Here is a 23,371-nt window from a genome sequence, read left to right on the forward strand (position 1 = left end):
GCCTTCAACCCCACACACACACACACACACACACACACACACACACACACACACACACACAGTGAAGTGCTGCAGGTTTGGTGGTGGGGAGGGGGGGGGCTAGGGGAAGTAGTGGGAAAGGAGAGAAATAAATTAAAAAATAAATAAAAAGGCAGGGTGTGTTCATGAAGGAATGATGGCTGTGTAGTGCTGGAATGGGAGCAGGGAAGGGGCTGGATGGGTGAGGACAGCGACTAATGAAGGTTGAGGCCAGGTGGATTACGGGAACGTAGGATGTATTTCAGGGAAAGTTCCCACCTGCACAATTCAAAAAAGCTGGTGTTGGTGAGAAGGGTCTATATAGCACAGCCTGTGAAGCAGTCATTGAAATGAAGGATTTCTTGTTTGGCAGTGTGTTGAGCAACAGGGTGGTCCATTTGTTTCTTGACCACAGTTTGTCGGTGGCCATTTATGTGTACAGACAGCTTATTAGTTGTCATGCCTACGTAGACTGCGACACAGTGGTTGCAGCTTAGCTTGTAGGCCACATGACTGGTTTCACAGGTAACCCTGCCTTTGATGGGATAAGTGATACTAGTGACTGAACTAAAGTAGGTGGTGCTGGGAGGATGTATGGGACAGGTCTTGCACCTAGGTCTATTACAGGGGTATGAGCTATGAGGTAAGGGATTGGGAGCAGGGATTGTGTAAGGATGGACAAGTGTGTGTGTAGGTTGTTATGCCAATCTGTGACTCAGCATCTCCGCTATATGGTGAGTAGCAACTTTCCTACTCATAATATTGCTACGTTCCATCCTCGATTTTCCATTGTTTGATTTAGTTAATACTTCAAAATTCACATGCTTTTCTAATAAACTGGTAAAAGCATATCATTACCACCCGTGCCAGTGTTTATTAATGCTCATGATAACTGTTCCTTTTCTTTGCTTTCCACAGATCTTCCTGGCAAAAGGCAACGTTCCAGCAGAAAATTATAATTTTTTTATTGACATTCTGCTGGACACAATTAGAAATGAAATAGCAACTTGCTTGGAGAAGTCCTACGAAAAGATATCTGTTCAAGAAGCAGCGAGAATGCTGAACATGGCGAGTCTTGCTGCCATGAAGAAATACGGAGAAAAGGTTTGTTGTACTGGTTATTTGGAAGGAGAGAGATTGACAGATTTTTTTCTTCATATGTAAAACACTTCAATATTTGTGAATGGTATTAAGTCAAGGAATGTGACACACTTAACAGCTGACACTACATGCTCATAGGTGTCATTGTGGTCGTGCCGCCTTGCCAGAATTTTTGCGAAAAATAATGCAAATTCCCTCTTCCTTGAAAACTCTTTCCTTCTTCTCAAACTTCTAGATGGAAAAGTAAACACAAATGCAGCTTTTCAAATTACAAAATTAGGGCACTGTGATACCCGTACAGATAGTTTCTTTAGGAATTCTTTGTAGCCAGTTAAAGCTGCTACAGTGCAGAAATGCCTACCCTCAAGTGGTGCCTTTCTCTTTTGTGGTAAGAGGAATGAGGATACAAATCTAGGCTGTAATGTAAATGAGTAGGATTTCCATCTTTAGAAGTGCCAGGTGGCAGTGGTGGGTGCTTCTTTGTGGTAAAGCAAATTCCTGCTCAGGCTAGGCATTGTTCCTTCAGTAATCAGATAAAGACTTACAAAAGGCCAAGCCAGAAATATGTTTTATTATGTAGCACCATGGTCATGCCCAACACCCCTGTTTGCCACTGGAATTGAGTGAACATCTCAGTGACATGTACATGGTTACTAAACAAAACCCATGATGAACCATGATCATGTTAAATGAAAACTTTTCTGGCCTACAGATTGCTCCACAAAATTTTGGACAAGCTGCAGGATGCTTGTAACTTGCTGTTGCTGTATTTTGGCATGGTCTCCTGGCCACCTCCAGGTGAACACTGGCGAAAATTCAGAGCTGGCACGTGTGTGGTGTATCCTGTTGGTCTTGCTCGAGTGCATGTGCTCCTGCTGCAAGTCTGTGCAGCGCGCACCCTTCGTGTTAGAAAGCTTGCCTCATTGATGTCAGATCGTTTGTGTTTAGACAGTAAAGTTGCAGAATGATGCCGACTATACAGAGCACGAAGTTTTTCTATGTTAGGATTCCATGCAGAATTTACTTAGAAGCTGGTGTCTTGATTTATAAGTCTCAGGAAGTTATTTTTCCATTTATTCATTAATAGAGCTGCTAAAGTGTGACATACAGGCCACAATATTTCCCTCATTGTGTTTCATCAAATAGCCAGTGCTTAGATATAGTGGTCTTACTGACTTGGAGGAGACAGGTATGCCACTTATGTTCTATAATGTGATCCTGCACAATGTGCGTTGTTTGGCTTTATATATTTTGCTGCATTTTCATGGAATCCTGTAAATACCTGCCTTGCACAATTGTAAGTAGAGCTAAACAGATCCCAAAAGTATCAAGATTTCCAAAGGTCGATGAAAGATAATTTTAGCTTTGTCTTGTTAATATTCTGCCTGTTTCTGCTGAAACAGTTCCAGTTGTAGGGTAAGTAAACATTCGTTTTTGAGGCCTCATCCTTTTCCTTGTTCTGGCATTTGTATGTTTGTGGCTCTATGTATTTGCTGATACAAATATCCATTCTTCACAGTTTGTAGTTGTTAGTCGGGTTTGCAGATTATCAGCATGTAAGATGTTACAGGCTCTGTGAATTAAGGTCAACACCCATAGTTTGCCAGATGGTGGCAGCTATAAGTTTGCAAATATGGGTTTGTTTTGCTGGGATTTCGGAACACTGAATGCCTAAGTGTGCTATCACTTTTACATCGCACCACGGTGTCTAAATATGGCAAGCAGCCATCTTTCTCCATTGTCATAGTAACTTTTGTTTCCATGTATGGAGTTCAGGCAATAAAGGAACTCTTGGAAATGATCCAAACAATGAGGCCAAACAGTAAGTGTTATCAGCTTACTACGAAAATACTTTTGGTTTTGAAATAGCTGAAGCGAGTGCTCGCTCCATAAGCAGGTTGGCTGCAATTTTTAGAACAATCTGATGTTGCCATAGGAAGCTGTTTGTCTGCCCTGTTGGCCAATCTTTTGATGCACAATTGAGAGAGCATTTGCCTCAGCTATTTTAAAACAGTATTTTGGCGATATGTTGACGACACTTTTATAGTTAGCTCTCGTGGTTTGTATAGCCTGATTTTAACATCTGAACTCCTTATATGAAAACATGAAATTTATTACGGAGATGGAGAAAGATGGTTGTTTGCCATTTTTAGATGTCTTGGTTGATGTAAATGCAATGGCACACTGAGACACTTCGTTTTTCGGAAGCCCATCCATAGGCCTGTATTTGCCAGCTACCAGTTGCCACCATCTGGTGACGAGTGCTCTATAAAGATGTTAATCCACAGAGCCCATACCATGTTGGATGCTAATAGCCTGCAAATGGAACTGGAACACCTTCAAGCTAATAGTTACTATTAAAATCAGTCTTGATCACAAATTTATTTATTCTGGTAACCGGTATCAACCACACCTGTGGTCATCTTCAGATCTACAAGTCAAATACAAAATCTGATCAGAGGGCTACATACATTAAAGAAAATTATATAAAACTACAAAGGTATAAAACAATGAATTACCAAAATGCTGTAGGAGCAGGCGCCGCCTCCTGGTGGTAAATCACTGCTAGATAGTGCAGTGCATGTCTTACTTATATACTGGAGGCTCTGCCCACTTTTGACAGAATGTTGTCATCGCTAACCAATGGATTAAAAGGCAAATAACAACATAAAATTTCATAATTTGACTTGTAGGTCTGAAGATGGCCACAGACATGGTCGAAACTGGTTACCAGAATAAATAAATTTGTGATAATGACTGTTCTGAACGATGGATATTTGTCTCAGCAAGTGAAGAGAGTGCTACAAACTACAGGTCTAGGAAGAGAATGAGGCCTTGAAAACAACTGCTTATCTACAATGTATATTGAAAATGTTTCAGTAAAAATAGGCAGAATATGAAGAAGTTAAAGTAATCTTTCGTCTTCCTTCCCAAGTCTGTGTTTTTGGGCTCTGTTAAACACCACTTAGTTGCACAAGGGAGGTGCGTACTGGCTTCCGTGCAAATATGGTAAATTATAAAAGAGCAAACAACGCGCACTGTGCAGGACCGCACTGTGGAACATCAGTAGCGACTCGCCTCCTCCAAGGCAATAAAACCGCTGTCGCCGAATACTGCATTTCCACTGGTCATTTGGTGAACTACAATGAAACATAAATTGTGGTTCATGCCAAACTTTTAGAGCTCTGTCATCAATGTATTAGTGGAAAAAAAGACTGTCAGAAGCTCTTATCCATTGTCAGTGGTTTCCAGCGTCCTTTCATAGAAACACTTCATGCTCTCGTCGCTAACAGTGTTATGTGATTTTACCATCTAAAACCAATAGATTTGACATAAACAAAGGGTGCACAGCGCAGTACACAGACTTGCAGCAGAAGCGCATGCATTCAAGCAGTGCATGTGCAACGCCAACTGGATACAGCATGCATGTGCTGGCGAGATCTCCAATTCGGGAGCTAAGTGCACTTTTGTCAATATTCACCTGAAGACGAACAGAAGACTGTGCCGAAATATTATGGCAACAAGTTGCAAACATCTGGCAGTTGACCTGAAATTTTGTCAAACTGTGGTGCTCTTCTTTGAGAAGATAAAATTTCCTCTGTGAATCCTGTGGAATATGGGTTCCATACTCAGGAGAAGTACTTGGGTACTGTTTGCATAAGTTTTTTTATAAGCTACCTCCTTCATGGGTGAAACTACACCTCTGAGAATTCTTCCAAGGAATCTGGAATCTCTTTCCTGAAATTAGATTATATGGCCATTGCACTTCAAACTGCTTTGTATGCATACTTAAAGATATTTGATGGCTGTGATTGTTTCCAGTGGTTGTTTGGCAACCATAGAATCAAACAGTAAGGGTCTCTGTATCTTTTTGTGTAAAGTATGCTACATTCGTTTATGTTAAGGGTCAACAGCTAATCCCTGCACCAAGTAACTAGAAAAATACTCAGGTCATTCCCATGTTCAAAGAGAGTCAGCAACAGATTTGCAGAGCTGTTGGTCTGTATTGCTAAACGAAATCTGTTGTATATTTTAGATCACAGTCTGTGAATGCATATTATGTCCTATGATGCACGTACCTATCCAAGTTATATTGCCCAGTACTTCCAAATTTCATCCATTTATACGCAGTGTTTTTCAGTCTTAGAGACAAACGATTGATGTTGAATGCTCAGATAATTTGAATCCTGCTTCTTTTCGAACTTGCATAAAAGTAGTATTGTACTACCTTTCTTCACTTTCCAACTGATGCCCATAGTAAGTGATGTTATGACGAGCTTGCGATTGCTGATTCCTTTCTTTATCTACATTGAAAAGTTTGATTAACTAAGTTGAAAAGTTTAAGTGTGTTTGTAACATAACCCTCACTAGTAGGTTCTCTGAAAGTATCGAAAGGAATCTTCAGGTAAGACATTTGGAACAATATCAGATGAATCCCTGCCATTACAACTCATCCTAAAAACTAGTGTCTCCCAGTCTGTAGCTGGTAAATTGAAGTTTTCCCCTAATACTGTAACATGATCTGGAAATTTACACATGGCCTACGCATTCTGTCTAACTGGAACACAGGGATCGTTCAGTAATGTAATTATTTTATTGTATTTGACCACTCAGGTCACAGAAACATTCATTTTGAGTTAACAAGTCATCACCAGACAATTTGAATAGGTTTGATCTACCTTCACCACTCACCTTCACCAAATTGTCTATGTGGAATCTACTAACCTCATTAGATACAGCAGTGTTACTACCACTTAAAAGTGAGACTTGTTCTGGGATCTATCTGGAAAGCTCCTACAGTAAACTAATACTAACATTTTCTTCCTTCATTCTGCAGTGCGTAGTGGTACACTTACTAATCACAGACTGATACTTTAACACCCCCCCCCCCCCCCCCCCTGAAAATAGTACAAAATACAGGGTGATTATAATTAAACTTAACAGAACACTGTAAAAATAACACCACTTGTCAAAATGACGTCGAATTGCAATGGAATATTATCAAAGAAGGGGAAAACGTACGGCAGAAGAAAAAAACTGTGTGGAAATTGATGAATAGATGACACTGTATGTGTAAGAATATGTAAATGAAAACACCTGTCGTGCGCACGACCCATTGCAGTTGGTATAAACACGCTGGGTACATGGCTTTTCCTCCTTTCGCATCTGCAGTGTTAGCCACGACTGTCTGAATGCAGGATCGCACTCTGTTTGTAAAGCTTTGTTAGAAGAATGATGACTGTGCACACATTGTTCTGCAGAAGTTTCGGACACTGAACGGTTTGAAAAAAGGCTTTGGTCTGATGAATGGCGTGGGTCTGGAGAAAAAGATTCGAAAAGACAGGTTCTTTTGGTATGCATCCTGGTAGACAGAGGAAACTATTGATTCAATGTCAGTGGAAGCAGTGGCCATAGCAATGCAGGAGGAGAAGAGTGGTGGTGTGCAAATGTGTAGTGCACGGAGAATTGCTCAAACATTGAACATACCCGTGAGCGTGGTACATAAAATCCTACGAAACATCCTTCTTTGCTATCCATTCAAAATTAACCATGTGCACAAGTTGCTTCCTGTTGACCTGCCAGCAAGACATGCCTCTGCTTTAGAATTTCTTGCTAGCATGGAAGTGGATAATGATTGGCTGTGGAAGATTTTGTGAACAGGCGAAGCCCACTTAAATCTGACAGACTGTGTCAATATACAGAATTGTCGAATATGGGCAACGGAAAATCCACACGCAAATCAACCAGTACCACTTCATTCTGGGAAGGTCACTGTGTGGTCCAGGTTTACGGCATCATTTATCATAGGGCCATGTTCTTTCGAAGAGACAGGTGCTTCCGGTACTGTTACCAGTTACGCCACTGGTAACTGCTGTGTGTGTCTAATGTGCAACCACGCCGTTCCAGATCTCCAACAGTGTGGATGTGTGGATGGGATCATTTTTATGCAAGATGGTGCACCTTCGAACATTGAAAATCCATTTAAGCAGCTGCTGAAGCGCCATTTAGGAAATGCTAGAATTATAAGCCGCCATTTCCCTACATCCTGGCTGTCCCGATCACCTAATCTTAATCTGTGGATTTACCTGAAAGATGTGTTCAGTGTTCTGATGGCAAACTTAGCTGCATTGAAGGCATGCATTGCACAACACATTCTGAACGTGACCCCAGAAACACTTCGATCAGTTGTGGAACGTGCTGTTTCTCGATTTCAACTTTCTGCAGAAAACTGTGGACAACATATTGAACATGTTTAGCGTCAGTTGCATGGAAATTAATAATCCATTTGATTTTGATTGATGCTTTTTATGCGGTTTTTGGCCTCAGGACAATTAAAAACAGATTTTTCCCATCCGATGTGATATGACCTTATCATGGTGGATGGGCTTTACAACTAACAGTATCACATCTTACACCCATGCACACTGAGTAGTGCAGTTTAATGTCAAGCGTACACCTTAGGCATTGTTGTAGGATTCATTTGTCATTTGTAGTCGACTACTATTAAATTTTGATGCTCACAGCGCCATTTGTTGCTACATTTTGTAACTATTAATTATCTTCTGCAATATGTTTTGCCCCTTCTCCAATAATATTCCGTTGCAATTTGATGTCATTCTGACCAGTAGTGTTATTTCTACAGTGGGTTGAAAGTTTAATTATAATCGCCTTGTACATCAGGCCTTCGGTGAGTTATCTCTGGCCTAAAAAATCCTCAGGTGCACACCACACATACTGTACATCAAAAAGTCACACTTTGAATCATGTGTGGTTACAGTTTTTTAAAATATGTTACTCCAATTACCTTCTGATTTTGAGTCACTTTGAACAAGTTGGTTTGTCACCTATTCAGTGGAGGTGATTAGGGAAAGTGTTGAAAGTGGTTCTTTCGGTAGATGTTAAGTGTTGTCTAACATGACCAATCAAAGTGTTGAAACCATGGTTAAGGTTTAATAAACCTGTATTTTGCAACTGTTTGGCCGTTACTTCCATTCCACTGAAGCACTTTGGATGTCCAGCAGTGTCCTACAGAAGTTCTATTTAATTAGATGTAAAGTGTATTGATCTTAGTTGTTAGCAATAGATTTCTAAATTTGTTCACTCATTTTGTAGCACTACAAACATGAGGTGCTCCGTAATTGTGTCAGTGAGACACATGTATCTGATGGTGTTAACAATCTTAGTACAATGGAGGAAGGTGTTGCAGGTTATTAGTATCTGTTGGCCGCATTCTCAACTTCGGCTACTTGCGTAGAGTGCTTCTGATTGTTAACAAGGGGAGGGGAGAATGGCAGGCAGGTGCAGAGTATGTTGACTTAGGCTGTGTTGGTAGTGTAACTGCTAAGGCTGTCCACTTACAAAGTATTTTTGGTACCATTTGTGACAGTGTAAATAAAGTAAAGCTGTGCTCAACCTGAAGGTTGGATTGAATGTTGTTGCAGTGCTTTACTTGGCGTGGTGCGGTGCCCTTGATAGCCTTCCACCTCTGAACCAACTTACACAGCCAGTTATGGGGAGTGGATGGGGTGGGGGCTACAGTTCAACATTCACCCTTAAACATGTTGCAACTTAACTTGGAATTTTTCTCAGTTTTAGAGGTGGAGAAAGTGATAAGTACAGAAAAAATTGTTGTACTAACGGGGGATCGAATGCAAAACATTTAGCTTTGTGGTTTTTAACTTAACCCACATTTCTTCATAGTGCTACCTGTCTGTCTGTTTGTAATTTCTGTATGGATTAACCCACTAGCCACTGAGGCACATTTACGTACAATTCATTAAGAAGTTTTTTCAGGATTGCATACGGAATATTATCAAATCTTCTACTGATATTTCAGCTGACAACCTATCAGCCATTCTCAAGGTGAGTCACTTGCAAGATTAAAGCACTTTACACTGTGGAGTAAACACACGTTTCAAAGGTAACACTGTTAGTAATGAGTGTCAGTCATAGATAAAATTTCATGCCTCCAAGAGTAAGACAAAGCAAATGCAGAGTTAGCAAATCCTTAGTGCTTATAAAATATTTGGTTGCTCATTATGGATGTTATATGTTGAAATGCCAGGCAGTGAAGACTTAGAACAATATTTCCATTGGGAGCACAGATGTGAAATGAGGGTTTTTTGTGATGTGTTGAGTTGGAAACCTGCATTTCGGTTGAGCAGGTCTACTAATTCTATTTCCATAGCATTTCTAACTTATGTGGGAAATATTTCTTCAAAAGTTAGAAGAATAATGAAGAATAAACTGGATGTCATCTTCCTTCCACCACCCATGGCAACAGCTCTTCTGGAATCTGCTTTTACGAAAGGCGGATATTTATGAAATTCCTTGAGGTAAACGGTACGCTGAGCAGACAATATGCACTCCAAAAGAACATTGCGTAGAACACCAGTGATACACTCGCTTCTACAGCCCGACAAATCTGCAGTGGCAGATCTTTGTATTTCCACAGACCATTCTATCGATTCGGTAAAGTTAAAGTACTGGTCGGAGCCGTATCCTGCTGGGATTCAATGATCGAGGAAGCTGTGGAGTTACAGTAAGCTGACAACCTCCTCAACTAAGACAAGGTTTTGCAGCTCAAAACAAAATGTAGAAACCCCTCATTTCTTGCCTGCGCTCTCTAAGGAAATATTGATCTAGGTCTTCTGCCTAATGTTGCAACTATGCCATCCATAATACTGAACCAAGGACTGTATAAGCAATGTGGATTCGCAGATCCTGTGCTTGCTTCCTCGCCTCGTCCCCCCCCCTCCTCTCAGAGGCGTAAAGTTTATCTATGACTGATGCTGTTACCCACAGACATCTTTGACGCACGTGCATTTACTCCGCAATGCAAAGTGCTTTAAAAATATTGCAACTGACTCACCTTGAGGAGGGCTGAAAGGTTGTCAGCTGAGACATCAGTAGACAAGTTATTAACATCATGGGTGCACTCACGAAAAATGGTGGAACATTAATAATGTAATTTGATACATAAAAAATCTACTCACCAGACTGCGGCAGGAGGAAACATATACAAACATTTCAGAGCCTTTGGCTCCGTCAGGCAGAAGGTTTGAAGGGGGAAGAAAGAGGGATGAAGAAAAAGGACTGTCGAGGTTCATGAAATGAGAGTTGGATAAGTCACACACAACCCCAATTAAGGAGTCACTTACAAGACAGGAAGAAAAGGAAAGTCAGTAACCACTTTCAGCAGCATGGTCCACTGTGAGATTTGCAGGAAGAAACAGTGAGAGTCTTGAAGGTGCAGAGAGGGATGTGGAACCATGCAGGCTCAAGATCTGTGACCAGTTGCACTATGTTTCTCGGTTGAGGATACATGGCGCAAATGGCCCAGTCGATCTGATCCCACAGATTCTCAATTGGGTTTAAATCTGTTGAATACAGCAAACTCATCCTGGTGCTCTTCGAAACACACACACACACACACACACACACACACGCTGCACGACACATTGCATTGTCCTGCTGGTAGATGCCATTGTGCCAAGGAAAAACAATCTGCATGTAGAGGTGGACATGGCCCCTATTGATAGATGAATAGCTGTATTGATCCATAGTGCCTTCCAGAATGACGGCATCACCCAGGGAATGCCTTCTGGCCTGGAGCGTTCTGACAGTTGCTGCTAGTGTTCGCTTTGACGTCACACCGTGCACAATAGCCATCTTTCCGATGGAGCATCAAACGTGATTCATCTGAAAAGGTTACCTGTCACCACTCAGTGGTTGTTCAGTTCCAATACTGACGTGCAAATTCCAGCCTTCGTCACCAATGAACAGCAGTCAGCGTGGGTGCATGATCCAGGTGCTTGCTGCAGAGGTCCGTACACTGCAGTATTCACCGAATGGTTGGTGAGGAGACACTGCAGGCACCCTTGGTTCATCTGTGCAGTCAGCTGCTCAACAGTTGCACGTGTATTCCCCCACATCATCTGTTGCCCATGCTGCACCACAGTTGCCTCAGCACCAGTTTTTAATAGTGCCATTTTGCCTTACATTGTATACTTTAACCACAGTGGTGCACGTACGGTTTATGAACTTACCCATTTTGGAAATTCTACCACCCTTGCGCTAAAAGCCAATGATATACCATTTTGAACAGCAGATAAATTGCTCCCCTTCCACATTATATCTGCTGTGTTGCCTGCATCCCCCCCCCACCCCGGAACAGGATTGATATATCCATCGTTGCCACCTGCTATCTGCAAGTGGCTTTTGCACGTCGACATCAAACGTAGATGGCGGTCACATTAATGTGACTGGGGGTCACATTAATGTGACTGGTCCGTGTATAACAAAAATTAAAGTGATAATGTTACTGATGATCATTGTTTTAGCTACGTAACTCTAGCTCGAAAGAAGAGCTGATGAAATAGTGCTCACATTCACCCAGCAACTATACTCACACTGACATTGAGATAAAATTTGGGCACAACAAATTAAGAGAAGGTGTAAGTTGAGAGGCATGACAACAGGCTATAATTGTCAATGTTGTTTGTATTTAACAAAACTACATCAATTCAGCCACCCCCTTAGGCTTGAGTGTAACAAGCAGATGAACTAATAGACTCATTACAGTTCATAATGTGAGTTGTAATGAATGTAAAGAGAAAAGAAGGGTAAGGTGTATCGGTTAACAAGATGGGCATCTTCAAATAAATTTCTACCTTGGTAATTATGAGAGTAAGCAGACAACTCGAGTGAATTTATTCACAACTATATCGTTTGTAACTTAAATAAGGAGTGACGTGGAATGCCACTGCATTTTCTTTGTTTAATTGTTGCACTGCTCTGTGGGACCACCACAATTGCGCTGTTTGTGACACGGATGCTTAACCAAGAAACCTTGCACAATTGATCGTGGCACTGGAATCTGCATGGCTCTACATCCCTGTTGGCACCTTCAACAACCTCACTGATATCTCTTCCTTCATCTCACAGCAGGCCGTGCTGCAAAAGGTGGTTATTCAGACTTTTGACAATGCTCTTGAATACTTGCTGGGCCCGTTAGTGACACTATGTTTTGGGATGTGAGGGTACAAGATTTTTGCAGCCAAGTTTTTGGATTCGTTGATTGAGGGTAAAATCTCGTACCAGTTTTGAATATAAATGAACAAGCTTTATTAGCAGAAGATCTGTTTGTTTATTGCAAAAAATTGTCCAGAAGATAAAATGTTAATTACTATGTAAGTGGATTTATTAAAGAGCAAGTCTTGTTTCATATGTTAATTACTTTTATCTGAGGTATGCCATATGAGCTGTTTGTCATCCCAAGAACATTAAAGTTGCAATTGGCATCATGACATGCAAAATAATTAGAGGCAGCAAAGAATCTTCTGCATGAACCATGGGGCAAGGAATACCAACAACCAGAAGATTGTTATTATTATTATGGAAATACTGAAGTAAGGATACTCGTTTTTTGGTTTGGACATTTTGGAGTTTGTTTAAAAGTGAGATGTACATAGTTGATCAACATTATATAATTTTGTAATTAAAGGCATAATAAAAGCCTTCCCACAAATAGGAGTTGTTGCCTCCTGGTTTTGAATTCTTATACAGCCATATTAGTCCAGTGAAACTGTCAGAAAAAAAGCCTGTACCTTGCAAAAGGTGGGGGTAGAAGATTTTAATTTTTTAACTCGTTCATATTGTTGGAAAGGTTAGAAAACCAAGTTTTGCCAACAAAATTTCTCTTAGGAAAACTTTCTGCAGTCAAAAAATTTCGGACTTTTTTTCAGTTTTTTCAAAATATCTCATTTTCATTTGCTCCTATCGCTTTGACGTCTATTTTATTTTTTAAAGAACACAAAATTCTCTACAAATTAGACTTTTACGATTTTTTTCTACTCCCAATATCTAAGGCGCTACAGCTACAGCGAGTCAAAAAATCGAAATTTTTCAAATTTCGAGCAAAGTGGCAAATTACCTAATTTTTGAACACTGTTATTTCAGTTTCTATTTGTGTGGTATAAACATATTACTCATCATGTTGTTCATTGGAATTTACCATCTCACTCTGATGCAGGGCCAGGACAAACAGCATCACATTCAGTAACTACGAACACATTCATGTCGGATTGCGTGAAGTTTATTTGTGTTACAATATGTAATACGATTGCATGCAGGTGCCGTATATTTTCTACAGTTGATTGACGTTAATGATCAGTTATAAGAAAAAGTATGTAAGAATTGTTCTTTAGCGGACAAAAGCGTATTTATTCTTTGGCGGGCGGAAGGCAATTATCTCTAGTGATTGTTCACAGCGTGCTGACAGCTATTAGCACACAACAATAAGGGTCCTACAGCTTGGAGTCGCTTCCATTCTGTATCTGTTGTGGTGCTGAAAATGAGTATGTCTGGCATGAATTTGTGTTTCATTCGCGAAAAAACTGTGGTGAGTGGTGGATGTAATGTGAAAAAGCAAGGACTGAGCACACTTATCGATTGTAGTGCTAAACGCAGGGAGTCTACTCACACCCGTTTTTTGAAAACGCTCAGTGAAGTGATGGTGCATGAAGCATGCCACAAGAAGTACATTAATGAGAGAATGATAGCAGCTAGCCTTCGACATCCTCAGGAACCAACAGGCGTGCTACATCGGTCGCAGGAAAAAGGTCAGTTCAAGTTCAAAGAGAAATGCTTCTTATGTGCAAAAGGGAATTCTGATGACTTTTTAACCAAGCAGTTAAGACTGCCATATGCCAAACGAAATTTTGATGGAGGGTACCTTATCCACTTGGACTCGAAATGTTGGATTTAAGTCAATAGCCCAATGCTATGTTTCTTACCTGCAACATCAATTTGGATCTCAGTTTACTATTGTATTTGATGGATATCCATGTGAGGGAGACAAATGTAGCACAAAGAGTACTGAGAGGATTCGTAGGTCCAAAAAACATTCTTCGGTTAACGTGGTTGAATCAGAGATGGTGAACCAAGTCCCTCAGGACAAGTTCTTGTACAACGAACGAAACAAGATGCATTTGATCACACTTCTTAAAAAGGAATTTCTGGAGTGTAGCGCTGAAGTGCACCAGGCACAAGATGATTCTGATGTTATGATTGTAACATCTGTCATTTTAAGAACCAAAGATTTTGGAAGTGTGTCATTGTAGGAGATGATGTTGACCTGCTTGTGCTCATGACCGGTTTGGGGCAAGGCATTGAAAACTTATTTTTCTTAAAGCCAGGAAGAGGAAATGCAGAAGACAAGTGGTTTTCCACTGCATCTTACAAGTTTGACAGTGAATATATTCTGTTTACTCATGCCTTTAGCGGATGTGATACAACATCCGCTTTTTTTGGTCAAGGAAAAATTAAGTGCTGCAATATTGTTGCGAAAAATGAATACCTAACCTCAGCGCTTTGCACATTCAATAAACCACATGCTACCCGTGAAGAAATAACAGCAACAGAACAGGTTACTATCACATTGTATAGTGGAGGTGTCAGCAGTTCCCACACACTAGACCATTTGCGATACCAGCTATTCACCAGGTCCTGCCACAAAAAGCAAACTGAATCTGGCACGGTTGCCACCTACACTAGATGCTGCACAACATCATTCATTGCGGACTTACCAACAAGTCCAAAGTTGAATGGGAAACTGGAAACCTCCTGAGAAATGGGGTTGGAATCACAGTGACAACGGTCCAATACCCGTTATAATGAGCCAAGATCCAGCACCTGAAGCACCCCTTCACATTGCTTCATGCTCATGCAAGCTGAACTGTGGCAGAGCGTGCTCCTACAGAAAAGCAGGTTTGAAATGTTCTTCAATTTGCAAGAAATTTATTGGGGTCAACTGTGAAAACGTGCCAAAATTTTTATATGAAGACTGTGAAGATGATGTTATGGAGGATGTTGAGGAAACCGCTGATGAAATCAACGAACTTGCTGAGGCTGACTCGCTGTTTAAAGAAGAGGTCAATCTGGGATCAACTCTAGGTACAGACCCTGAATCCATAACTCAAAAGTATTTCTGATGACACTGAGGAACCTGGCCCATCAAAATGTTGGAAGTGATGCTCATATCTGTCTCAAGTGTGCTAATGTGTGATATTACAAGTATTACACACCCAGAACTGTCAACATATTTTAGTAACTGACAATGCATTTTTATTGTAATAAAGCTACTTATTTTTAATGTCAACTGTGTGGCTTTTATACACAAGAATAATTACCTACCTAATTAGGTTGCCTATTGCAGTTTACTGAGACAATTTATTTTGTGTGTGTGTGTGTGTGTGTGTGTGTGTGTGTGTGTGTGTGTGTGTGTGTGTGTGTGTGTGTGTGTCTTAATGATGTATTTTTATATTCATAGTTTTACAAATACCAAGGCTGAGGTAGTGAACTTCAGGTAGTGATGTAAGAATCACAATAGTTGGGTGCCCAGCAATCCTCATGTTGCATACAGAGAAATTGAATACTTGAAAGTGAGGTGGTAAATTCCAACATATAACATGATGTGTAATGTATTTATACTACACAAACAGAAACTGAAAAAATAGTGTTCAAATATAAGGTACCTTGCCACTATGCTCAAAATTTGAAAAAATTGGTATTTTTTTAAGGTGCTGTAGCGCCTTAGATATTGGGAGTAGAAAAAAATGGCAAGAATCAAATTTGTAGAGAATTTTGTGCTCTTTAAAAAACAAAATAGACGTTAAATCGATAGGAACAAATGAAACTGAGATATTTCGAAAAAACCAAAAAAAGGCCGAAATTTTCCAAGTTTTTTGACTGCAGAAAGTTTTCCCAAGCGAAATTTTGTTGGCAAAACTCGGTTTTCTAATATTTCCAACCATATGAACGAGTTGAAAAAATAAACTCTTCTACCCCACCTTTTGCAAGGTATTTCTGCAATTTGACTGGACTGTATGAATGATCAAAATTCAGGGGTTCACGGACTTCGCAGAGCCCAAGACCTGCAATGAGGTAATTTATAAATTAACTGAACCCTTGCAGGGAAAACTGAAGAATCTATTTCCTAAGCTACGTGGCACTGCCCTGCACAGCACCCAGTGAGTCCTACAGGATACCGAGTGAGGGAACTATCAGCCAAGTACTTCTGCATGCATGTGCACAGTGAGTGACGTAGACAAGCACTTCTTACGCAGTTTCTCTTTGGGACTGCAGTGCTCTACAACCTGCTCAGTTGTCTTCCTCTGGGTCCCAAGTCACGTTGGTATCACAGGGATCAAACTGGCTGACCATTTGGCTAGAGAAGAGATTACTCACCAGCATTCTCTTTGATGATCCCAGGCATAGATTAATGGCTGCAGATGAAGCCACTTCTTGGTGATGGAATATCATGTGCTGGGCTACCGCCCCCTCTGGGCTATCAAGGAAACTACAACTACAACTGCATGTCGTTTCCCTTTTAATTATTTCCAGAAGGAATCCACCATCATACATCAGTTCTGCATCAGTCAGAGAAGTTCACCTGTAGTTTTACATTATGCAACAAGATCACCTCCCTACCCCGCCACCACCTATATTGTGGTTACAAAGCCTTGCTGTGACAGTAGCTCACATCCTGGTGGAGTAACCTCTAATGTTGCTGGTCAACATATGGGTGGTTGAATTGATTGTTGTTTCCTTAGAAAAGTTTTTATTCTCAGAGCTAACATTTTAAACTGCTTTCAGGGCAGGGATAGGGTAATTGGTGTCTAGTGCCTCCTGCCACATGCTGGGCCCAGAGTTCCAATGACCCAAAGATCGCCAGTAGCTGCCCTAGTCATCCCTCTTTTATTCTGTTTCTATTTTTATATTTGGTTTATCATTTTTCTACAGAACTTTTTACTTTTTGGTAGTACCCCTTTGTATAACACCCAAGGATTCCTTATCCTTGATACTACTGGCTAAAGGGAAGTTGAACAGGTTTTCATGCTTCCTCCAAGAGTCTGGATTCTGTTACCATCTTTAACACTTTGACTATCAGATTGGGGCTGGGCCAATTTTGAGAGGGTCACTTCCAGCCGCATTGTGGGTTCTATAGTGCTCTATACTGCACTCACCCACCTACTGATTATTTCTCTCACCTTATTTTGTTGGTCCTGCTGGTCTTCAATACATGTTTAGCCTTTTCAAGTTCACTATTACTGATGCTGTCACCATATGGCTAGAAGGAATTACTTATTCAGTTACTGTCTTACTCCACCTCAGTTTGGCACATGAAGAGATTTGGGGGGGGGGGGGGGGGGCAGGCAGGCGGAGTGCCACCACAGATGAAGGATGCACCTTCACCTTATCTTTTTTGAAACTTCATGGCAGATCAAAACCGTGTGCCGGGCCAAGACTCGAACTCGAGATCTTCGCCTTTCGCAGGTAAGTGCTCTACCATCTGAGCTATCCAAGCACGACACACAAACCGTCCTCACAACTTTCCTTCCGCCAGTCCCTCGTCTCCTACCTTCCAAACTTCACAGGAGCTCTCCTGTGAAACTTGCAGGACTAGCACTCCTGGCAGAGAGGATATTGCTTACAGACCGGCTCAATCCATATGCTTTTCTGTCTCGTGCAATTATTTCTTAAGTCAGGCATCAATATTTCCTCTAATGCCTCAATTTTACCCCTCCTATATTGTGTCACAATTCAGTCACATTTCTGGCTCAGGTCACTAACTCCAGGTGGACTGTCCTATGAATGAGAGACTGATGACCCCGCTGTTTAGTGCCTTAACCCCCAACTAACTACTCTTCTTTGCACACACTAGCAGTAAGCTCAGGGATAAGGTTCTGATGCATTTAAATTTGAAATAAGCATCACGTGTTGTCCTGTACTAGAAGTTGAACGCTTATTTTGTTGGGAACCTCAGTGGGATGGTATCAAAAGAGTGTTCACCAATGTTCCATTCTGCTGTAGATCGACCACCTTCAGCAATGTCTACATAAGATGAACATTGTTGCTTCTGCATATTGTTGAGCCAGTAGCACTCTTACATAAAGTTTAATCAGGATTTTGTTAGTTTATAATCTGATGAACTGGTGAGCCTGCACGAGGGCCACTGTCTCTGCAGTAAACACTGCTGTCTACTGAGGGAGTGTGATCGTTCTTCTTGGAAATTAGGGCAAAAATAGGGCACTAACACATGCCATTGATCAGTCATTTTTGACCTGTTGGTAAATATTTTTGCGTCATCTGGCCACTAAATTTGCATGGATATCCTGAATATGATTCTAACCTTTAGGGATCAGAATTACTCTGTGTGGGCAGCAGAAAGTAAAGACTCAGTAGTAAGGAACCGTCCCTGTTAAATCTAAGTTATATTTTGTTGCTGTAGAGAAATTACTGGTGCAGAGAATCTCCTGTAGGTCAGATAATTTCTGAACAGTTGAGGGTTTCAGAGTTCAGGTCCTCCACAATATAAATGTATGTACCATTAACTGATGTCAAATGTGTAAAGCCATTTCCGCTGCTTCTAGGGGCATAGTACTGATAATTGTTGAAGGCTAGTGCTGTTACCACTTTCAGCAGCGAACCAGATACTCAAAATATTTAAAATTTCTAAATTTACCTTCATACTTGATTGTCTCACCAGCCTCAAATAAGTGTATTTTAGAAACAAAAAGAATAGGACAGTGAAGAATAAATATCAGATCAGAAATTTTGAAATTTAATGTTTTAAGAAATCCTGTTCAGATGATGAAAAAAGCTGTAATTCCATGTTTATATTCTCTTTTACCACTACAGTGTCAATATGACCATGCGAGCATCACAGAAGGCAGACAATAGAATAGACATCTAAATGAATGAAAAGCATTCTGTCTGTCTATTATTGGGAGAAAGTAGAGGGGTCAACAAGATGTCTAAAAAAAATACAACTTTTTAATTTCATAAGGACAGGAATTTAAAGAGTTAGTGTCATTTAGGTACTCTGCCTACAGTAACTATAAAATACATTGCTGAATTTGATTGGGATATCAGTGAGCTCTATTTCTAAAATATGAATGTTGACTTCAAACCAAGTGAGTAATTGTGGGTTATGAGCATGCAAAAAATAAGAAAAGCTTCAAAGGACAGAAGTCACCAGCATAAAATGAGTTATTGCAGGCCAGTGACAATGCCACAGTGAGAAGGCCACAAAAAATTTGTTGTTTGGGGGTAAATTGAACTGACACAACCTACTTCACTTTATGTTGGACACACTATATGATCAAAAGTACCCGGACACCTGGCTGAAAATTACTTAAAAGTTCGTAGCGCACACCATCGGTAATGGTGGAATACAATACGGTGTTGGCCCACCCTTAGCCTTGATGACAGCTTCCATTCTCGCAGGCATATGTTCAATCAGTTGCTGGAAGGTTTCTTGGAGAATGGCAGCCCATTCTTCACGGAGTGCTACACTGAGGAGAGGTATTCATGTCAGTCGGTGAGGCCTGGCACGAAGTCGGCATTCCAAACATCCCAAAGATGTTCTGTAGGATTCAGGTCAGGTCTCTGTGCAGGCCAGTCCATTACAGGGATGTTATTGTCATGTAACCACTCCGCCACAGGTCGTACATTATGAACAAGTGCTCGATAGTGTTGAAAGATGCAGTCACCATCCCCGAATTGCTCTTCAACAGTGGGAAGCAAGAAGGTGCTTTAAACATCAATGTAGGCCTGTGTTGTGATAATACCACACAAAACAACAAGGTGTGCAAGCCCCTCCATGAAAAACATGACCACAGCATAGCACAACTGCCTCCAAATTTTACTGTTGGCACTACACACACTAGTAGATGATGTTTAGAGGGCATTTGCCATACCCACACCCCGCCACGAGATCGACACATTGTGTACCGTGATTTGTCACTCCACACATCATTTTTCCACTGTTCAGTCGTCCAGTGATAATACTCCTTACAACAAGCTAGGCGTCATTTGGCATTTACCAGCGTGATGTGTGGCTTATGAGCAGCTGCTCGACCATGAAATCCAGGTTTTCTCACCTCCCGCGTAACTGTCATAGTACTTCAGATCCTGATGCAGTTTGAAATTCCTGTGTGATGGTCTGTATAGACGTCTGCCTATTACACATTACAACCCTCTTCAACTGTCGGCAGTCTGTCAGTCAACAGACAAGGTCGGCCTGTGCGCTTTTGTGCTGTATGTGTCCCTTCACGTTTCCACTTCACTATCACATCGGAAACAGTGGACCTAGGGATGTTGAGGAATGTGGAAATATCACGTACAGATATGACACTAGTGACACCAAATCACCTAACCATCTTCAAAGTCCACAAGTTCTGCAGAGCACCCCATTCTGCTCTCTCACGATGTCTAATGACTACTGAGGTCTCTGATATGGAGTACCTGGCAGTAGGTGGCAGTACAATGCGCCTGATATGAAAAAGTATGTTTTTGGGGGTGTCCAGATACTATTGATCACGTAGTGTATTAGATGGTGTTCAGGCGTAGATTCTGATCAGAGCTGCTAACGAATATTATGTGTAGGTGTAAATAAGCTATGTTCTTTGTCATGCTAATACAGAAGTCAGATTCTAAACTATTACCACAGTATGCAGTGCCTTCAGTTGTACAGAATGTTAAAATAATGAAAAATGTGATGCTGTACAATGATAGAAGGGGGGAGAATTTTCATGATTTTATCTTTGTAGGAGAGCAGATAATCTAGATGTTGAGTGTCCCTAATGCACGCGCTCACACTCTCTCTCTCTCTCTCTCTCTCTCTCTCTCTCTCTCTCTCTCTCTCTCTCTCTCTCACACACACACACACACACACACACACACACACATGGCAGAACTCGTGGAGACCCCAAGTTTCACTTTTATGTCCACTCATGTTAATTGTATTTATGAATGATGTTCCATCTTATTTGCTTCAAACAGTTCCTTCTTTTGCTGAAGAAACGAGTGTTAAAAGTAATCCAGTTAGACTGGGACAGAATCATCTTAAAGAATTAAGCCATTTTCTGCAAGCTGCCTATGTCTTCAATTGGAAAGAAAATATATTAATTCTATATGCCAAATTGAATTATATTATCAGGATCAGAATAATGCAGTGACAGGTTTACAGGACAGTAATCAATCAGAGCTTGAGTTTGGTCACATGTTTCGTCCTGTGCACAGTTGTTATCAGTGTGGTCAGTAACAATTTATTGAGTTGTTCATATGTTCTTAGATTCTCTAGAGTGTGACACTAATTGTAAAATTGCTTAGTAAAATTGCTTAGTAAAATAAATTGTTTGGGAAACAAACAACTCAACATATTGACATGTTCTGCATATTTCCACTCTCTCCTAATCTAATATTTTGGCGTGAGTAGTCACTTACGAAGACTGTGTTGATTGTACATCTAGTGGTGAGGGTAATACATTGTTGAACATTCCCACTTCAGCCCCTCTAGTTTCATGAAGTTCAGATACATGCAGGCTGCATACATAGCCTTCAAAATGCCGCCTGTAATGGAGGTGCAGTCCAAGCGTAGAGCTCTTCATTGAGTTTCTTTTGGCAGAAAACCAGAGCATCACAGATATCTGTAGGCACTTGCAGAATGTCTAGAGACCTAAATCTAGGTGAGTCATTGGATTTAGGTGTCTGTCATCATCACAAAAAGGTCATGCAAACCTGTCCAATCTCCTGTGCACTGCCTGACCGTCCACAACTGTGACTCCTGCAATGCTGGAACGTGTAGACACTCATCTTTTGAGGTGATCGATGGATCACAATCTGACATCTCACTGCTCAACAGGATGTGTGTCTTCTTGGTGCTGACACACTCGTTTACCAGTTGGGGCACTCAAAGGTGTGTGCCCACTGGTTTCCTTGCCTTCTGGCCAAATGAAGGATGCACTCTGTGGGAAGCAGCACATGGATGATGGGGAAGTTACTGATGCAGCAAGACATCGGTTCTGATGTCGAGCAGTGGAGTGGTACCATGCAGGCGTACAGGCCGCCTATCTGTCACATTGAGCAGAAATTATGTTGGAAATATGGATTTTGTAGCCAAAGGAGTGGAGAATAATATGATGTGTTGGAATCCTGAATAAATCCAACCAGCTTTCAGAAAAAAAGTGTTGCATTACTTACTGAACATCCCTCTTGTATGCTGTTCACCTAGTCATCATTAAGTGCCGCATTAAAGAGTTAGACATTGTAATTGCACTTTTATGATATAACTAATTTATTTCAATTAGGGAGGACTAATAATGCCCATAACAGTCTTTCCTTTTTCACAGTTAAAGCTGTCTGTGTCTCAGCAGAACAAGAGAAAATTTGTAGTTCTCTTTCTTTTAGAAAAATATGTTTTCTGAATAGTTGTGGTGTGGATAGTATAGTAGACATATTACTTTGTTGTTAAATCTGATTTACATGTCACACAAGTAGTCACAAAAACATATGCCCATTGTCACAATATAGAGTTCTGTAAATTGCTTGCATGCAGCCATGTGCAAATTATGCATTGAAAATGTACCTGTGAGCCCGCAAAATTGTGCTGGTTGGAAATTGTATTACTACATCAGACAAGACTTATACATTAAGTTGATTTATTATGTATGACACACACACAGGTTGCACAGGAAATTTAGACATTTACTGTATGTATTATTTTCCCCTTTTGTGTTCCAGTGCATTTGTTTGGTTTGTGAACAACAGTAATTCATTCATTTTTAATATGTTTCAGAAGAATTGGACTCTTAATCCAGATAATTACTACTACTTTGGTACTGAGGAGAAGAAGAGTGAAGACCCTCTTCCATCAATAGAACTTTCAGAACAAGTGATAGATTATGCAAGGGAACTTGAAATGATTGTATGAGTGAACAAATTTTTGTGGAAAATTAAAGCTTTATTTAATTTTACTCATCTGTTGAAAACTTTTGTAAATAACAAATGAAAAAAAGTAAAAAGTTTAATAGTCATTTTGCATTGTCTTAATGAATTGAATCCAACAATCACTTGTTGACAGAAAGTATACTGTACATTGACAATTGTGTTGTAGCACAAGATGTTGACAACAGTTCATTCATTGTGATATCTATTTTTCTGGGTGGATATCTAAGGTGGTCACCTGTGTTTACATTTACATGTTCTGATCACAAACGTTAAACTATACAGCAGTAACAATACTGGTCAATATGCTGATGTCTTTAATACTGTAAGTGAGAAGGAACTCGTCACAGACACTGACTCAGTAGTCTTCTGTCAAGGTGTTTCATAGTGGTGACCCAGTTATTCACGGTTACCCAGTTCATCACCGATGATAGTGCATTGTGGTGCCAAAATCATTAGC

General features: G+C 40.6%; 1 protein-coding gene across 2 annotated transcripts in view; it reads left to right on the forward strand.

The window, feature by feature from the left end:
- Nucleotides 1–23,000, forward strand: part of LOC124551323 (26S proteasome non-ATPase regulatory subunit 8) — a 67,333-nt gene extending 44,333 nt beyond the window's left edge. The window contains exons 5-6 of one of the 2 annotated variants that reach the window (XM_047126333.1): nt 937–1,122; nt 22,763–23,000. In XM_047126333.1, the coding sequence (XP_046982289.1) occupies nt 937–1,122; nt 22,763–22,897 (321 nt within the window). In that variant the 3' untranslated portion in view covers nt 22,898–23,000. The remainder of the gene's footprint in view (nt 1–936; nt 1,123–22,762) is intronic. The other variant, XM_047126334.1, reaches the window with a different exon arrangement.
- Nucleotides 23,001–23,371: the final 371 nt, after the last annotated feature.

This window comes from Schistocerca americana, chromosome 9 (assembly GCF_021461395.2).
Source record: "Schistocerca americana isolate TAMUIC-IGC-003095 chromosome 9, iqSchAmer2.1, whole genome shotgun sequence".
Lineage (NCBI taxonomy): Eukaryota > Metazoa > Arthropoda > Insecta > Orthoptera > Acrididae > Schistocerca > Schistocerca americana.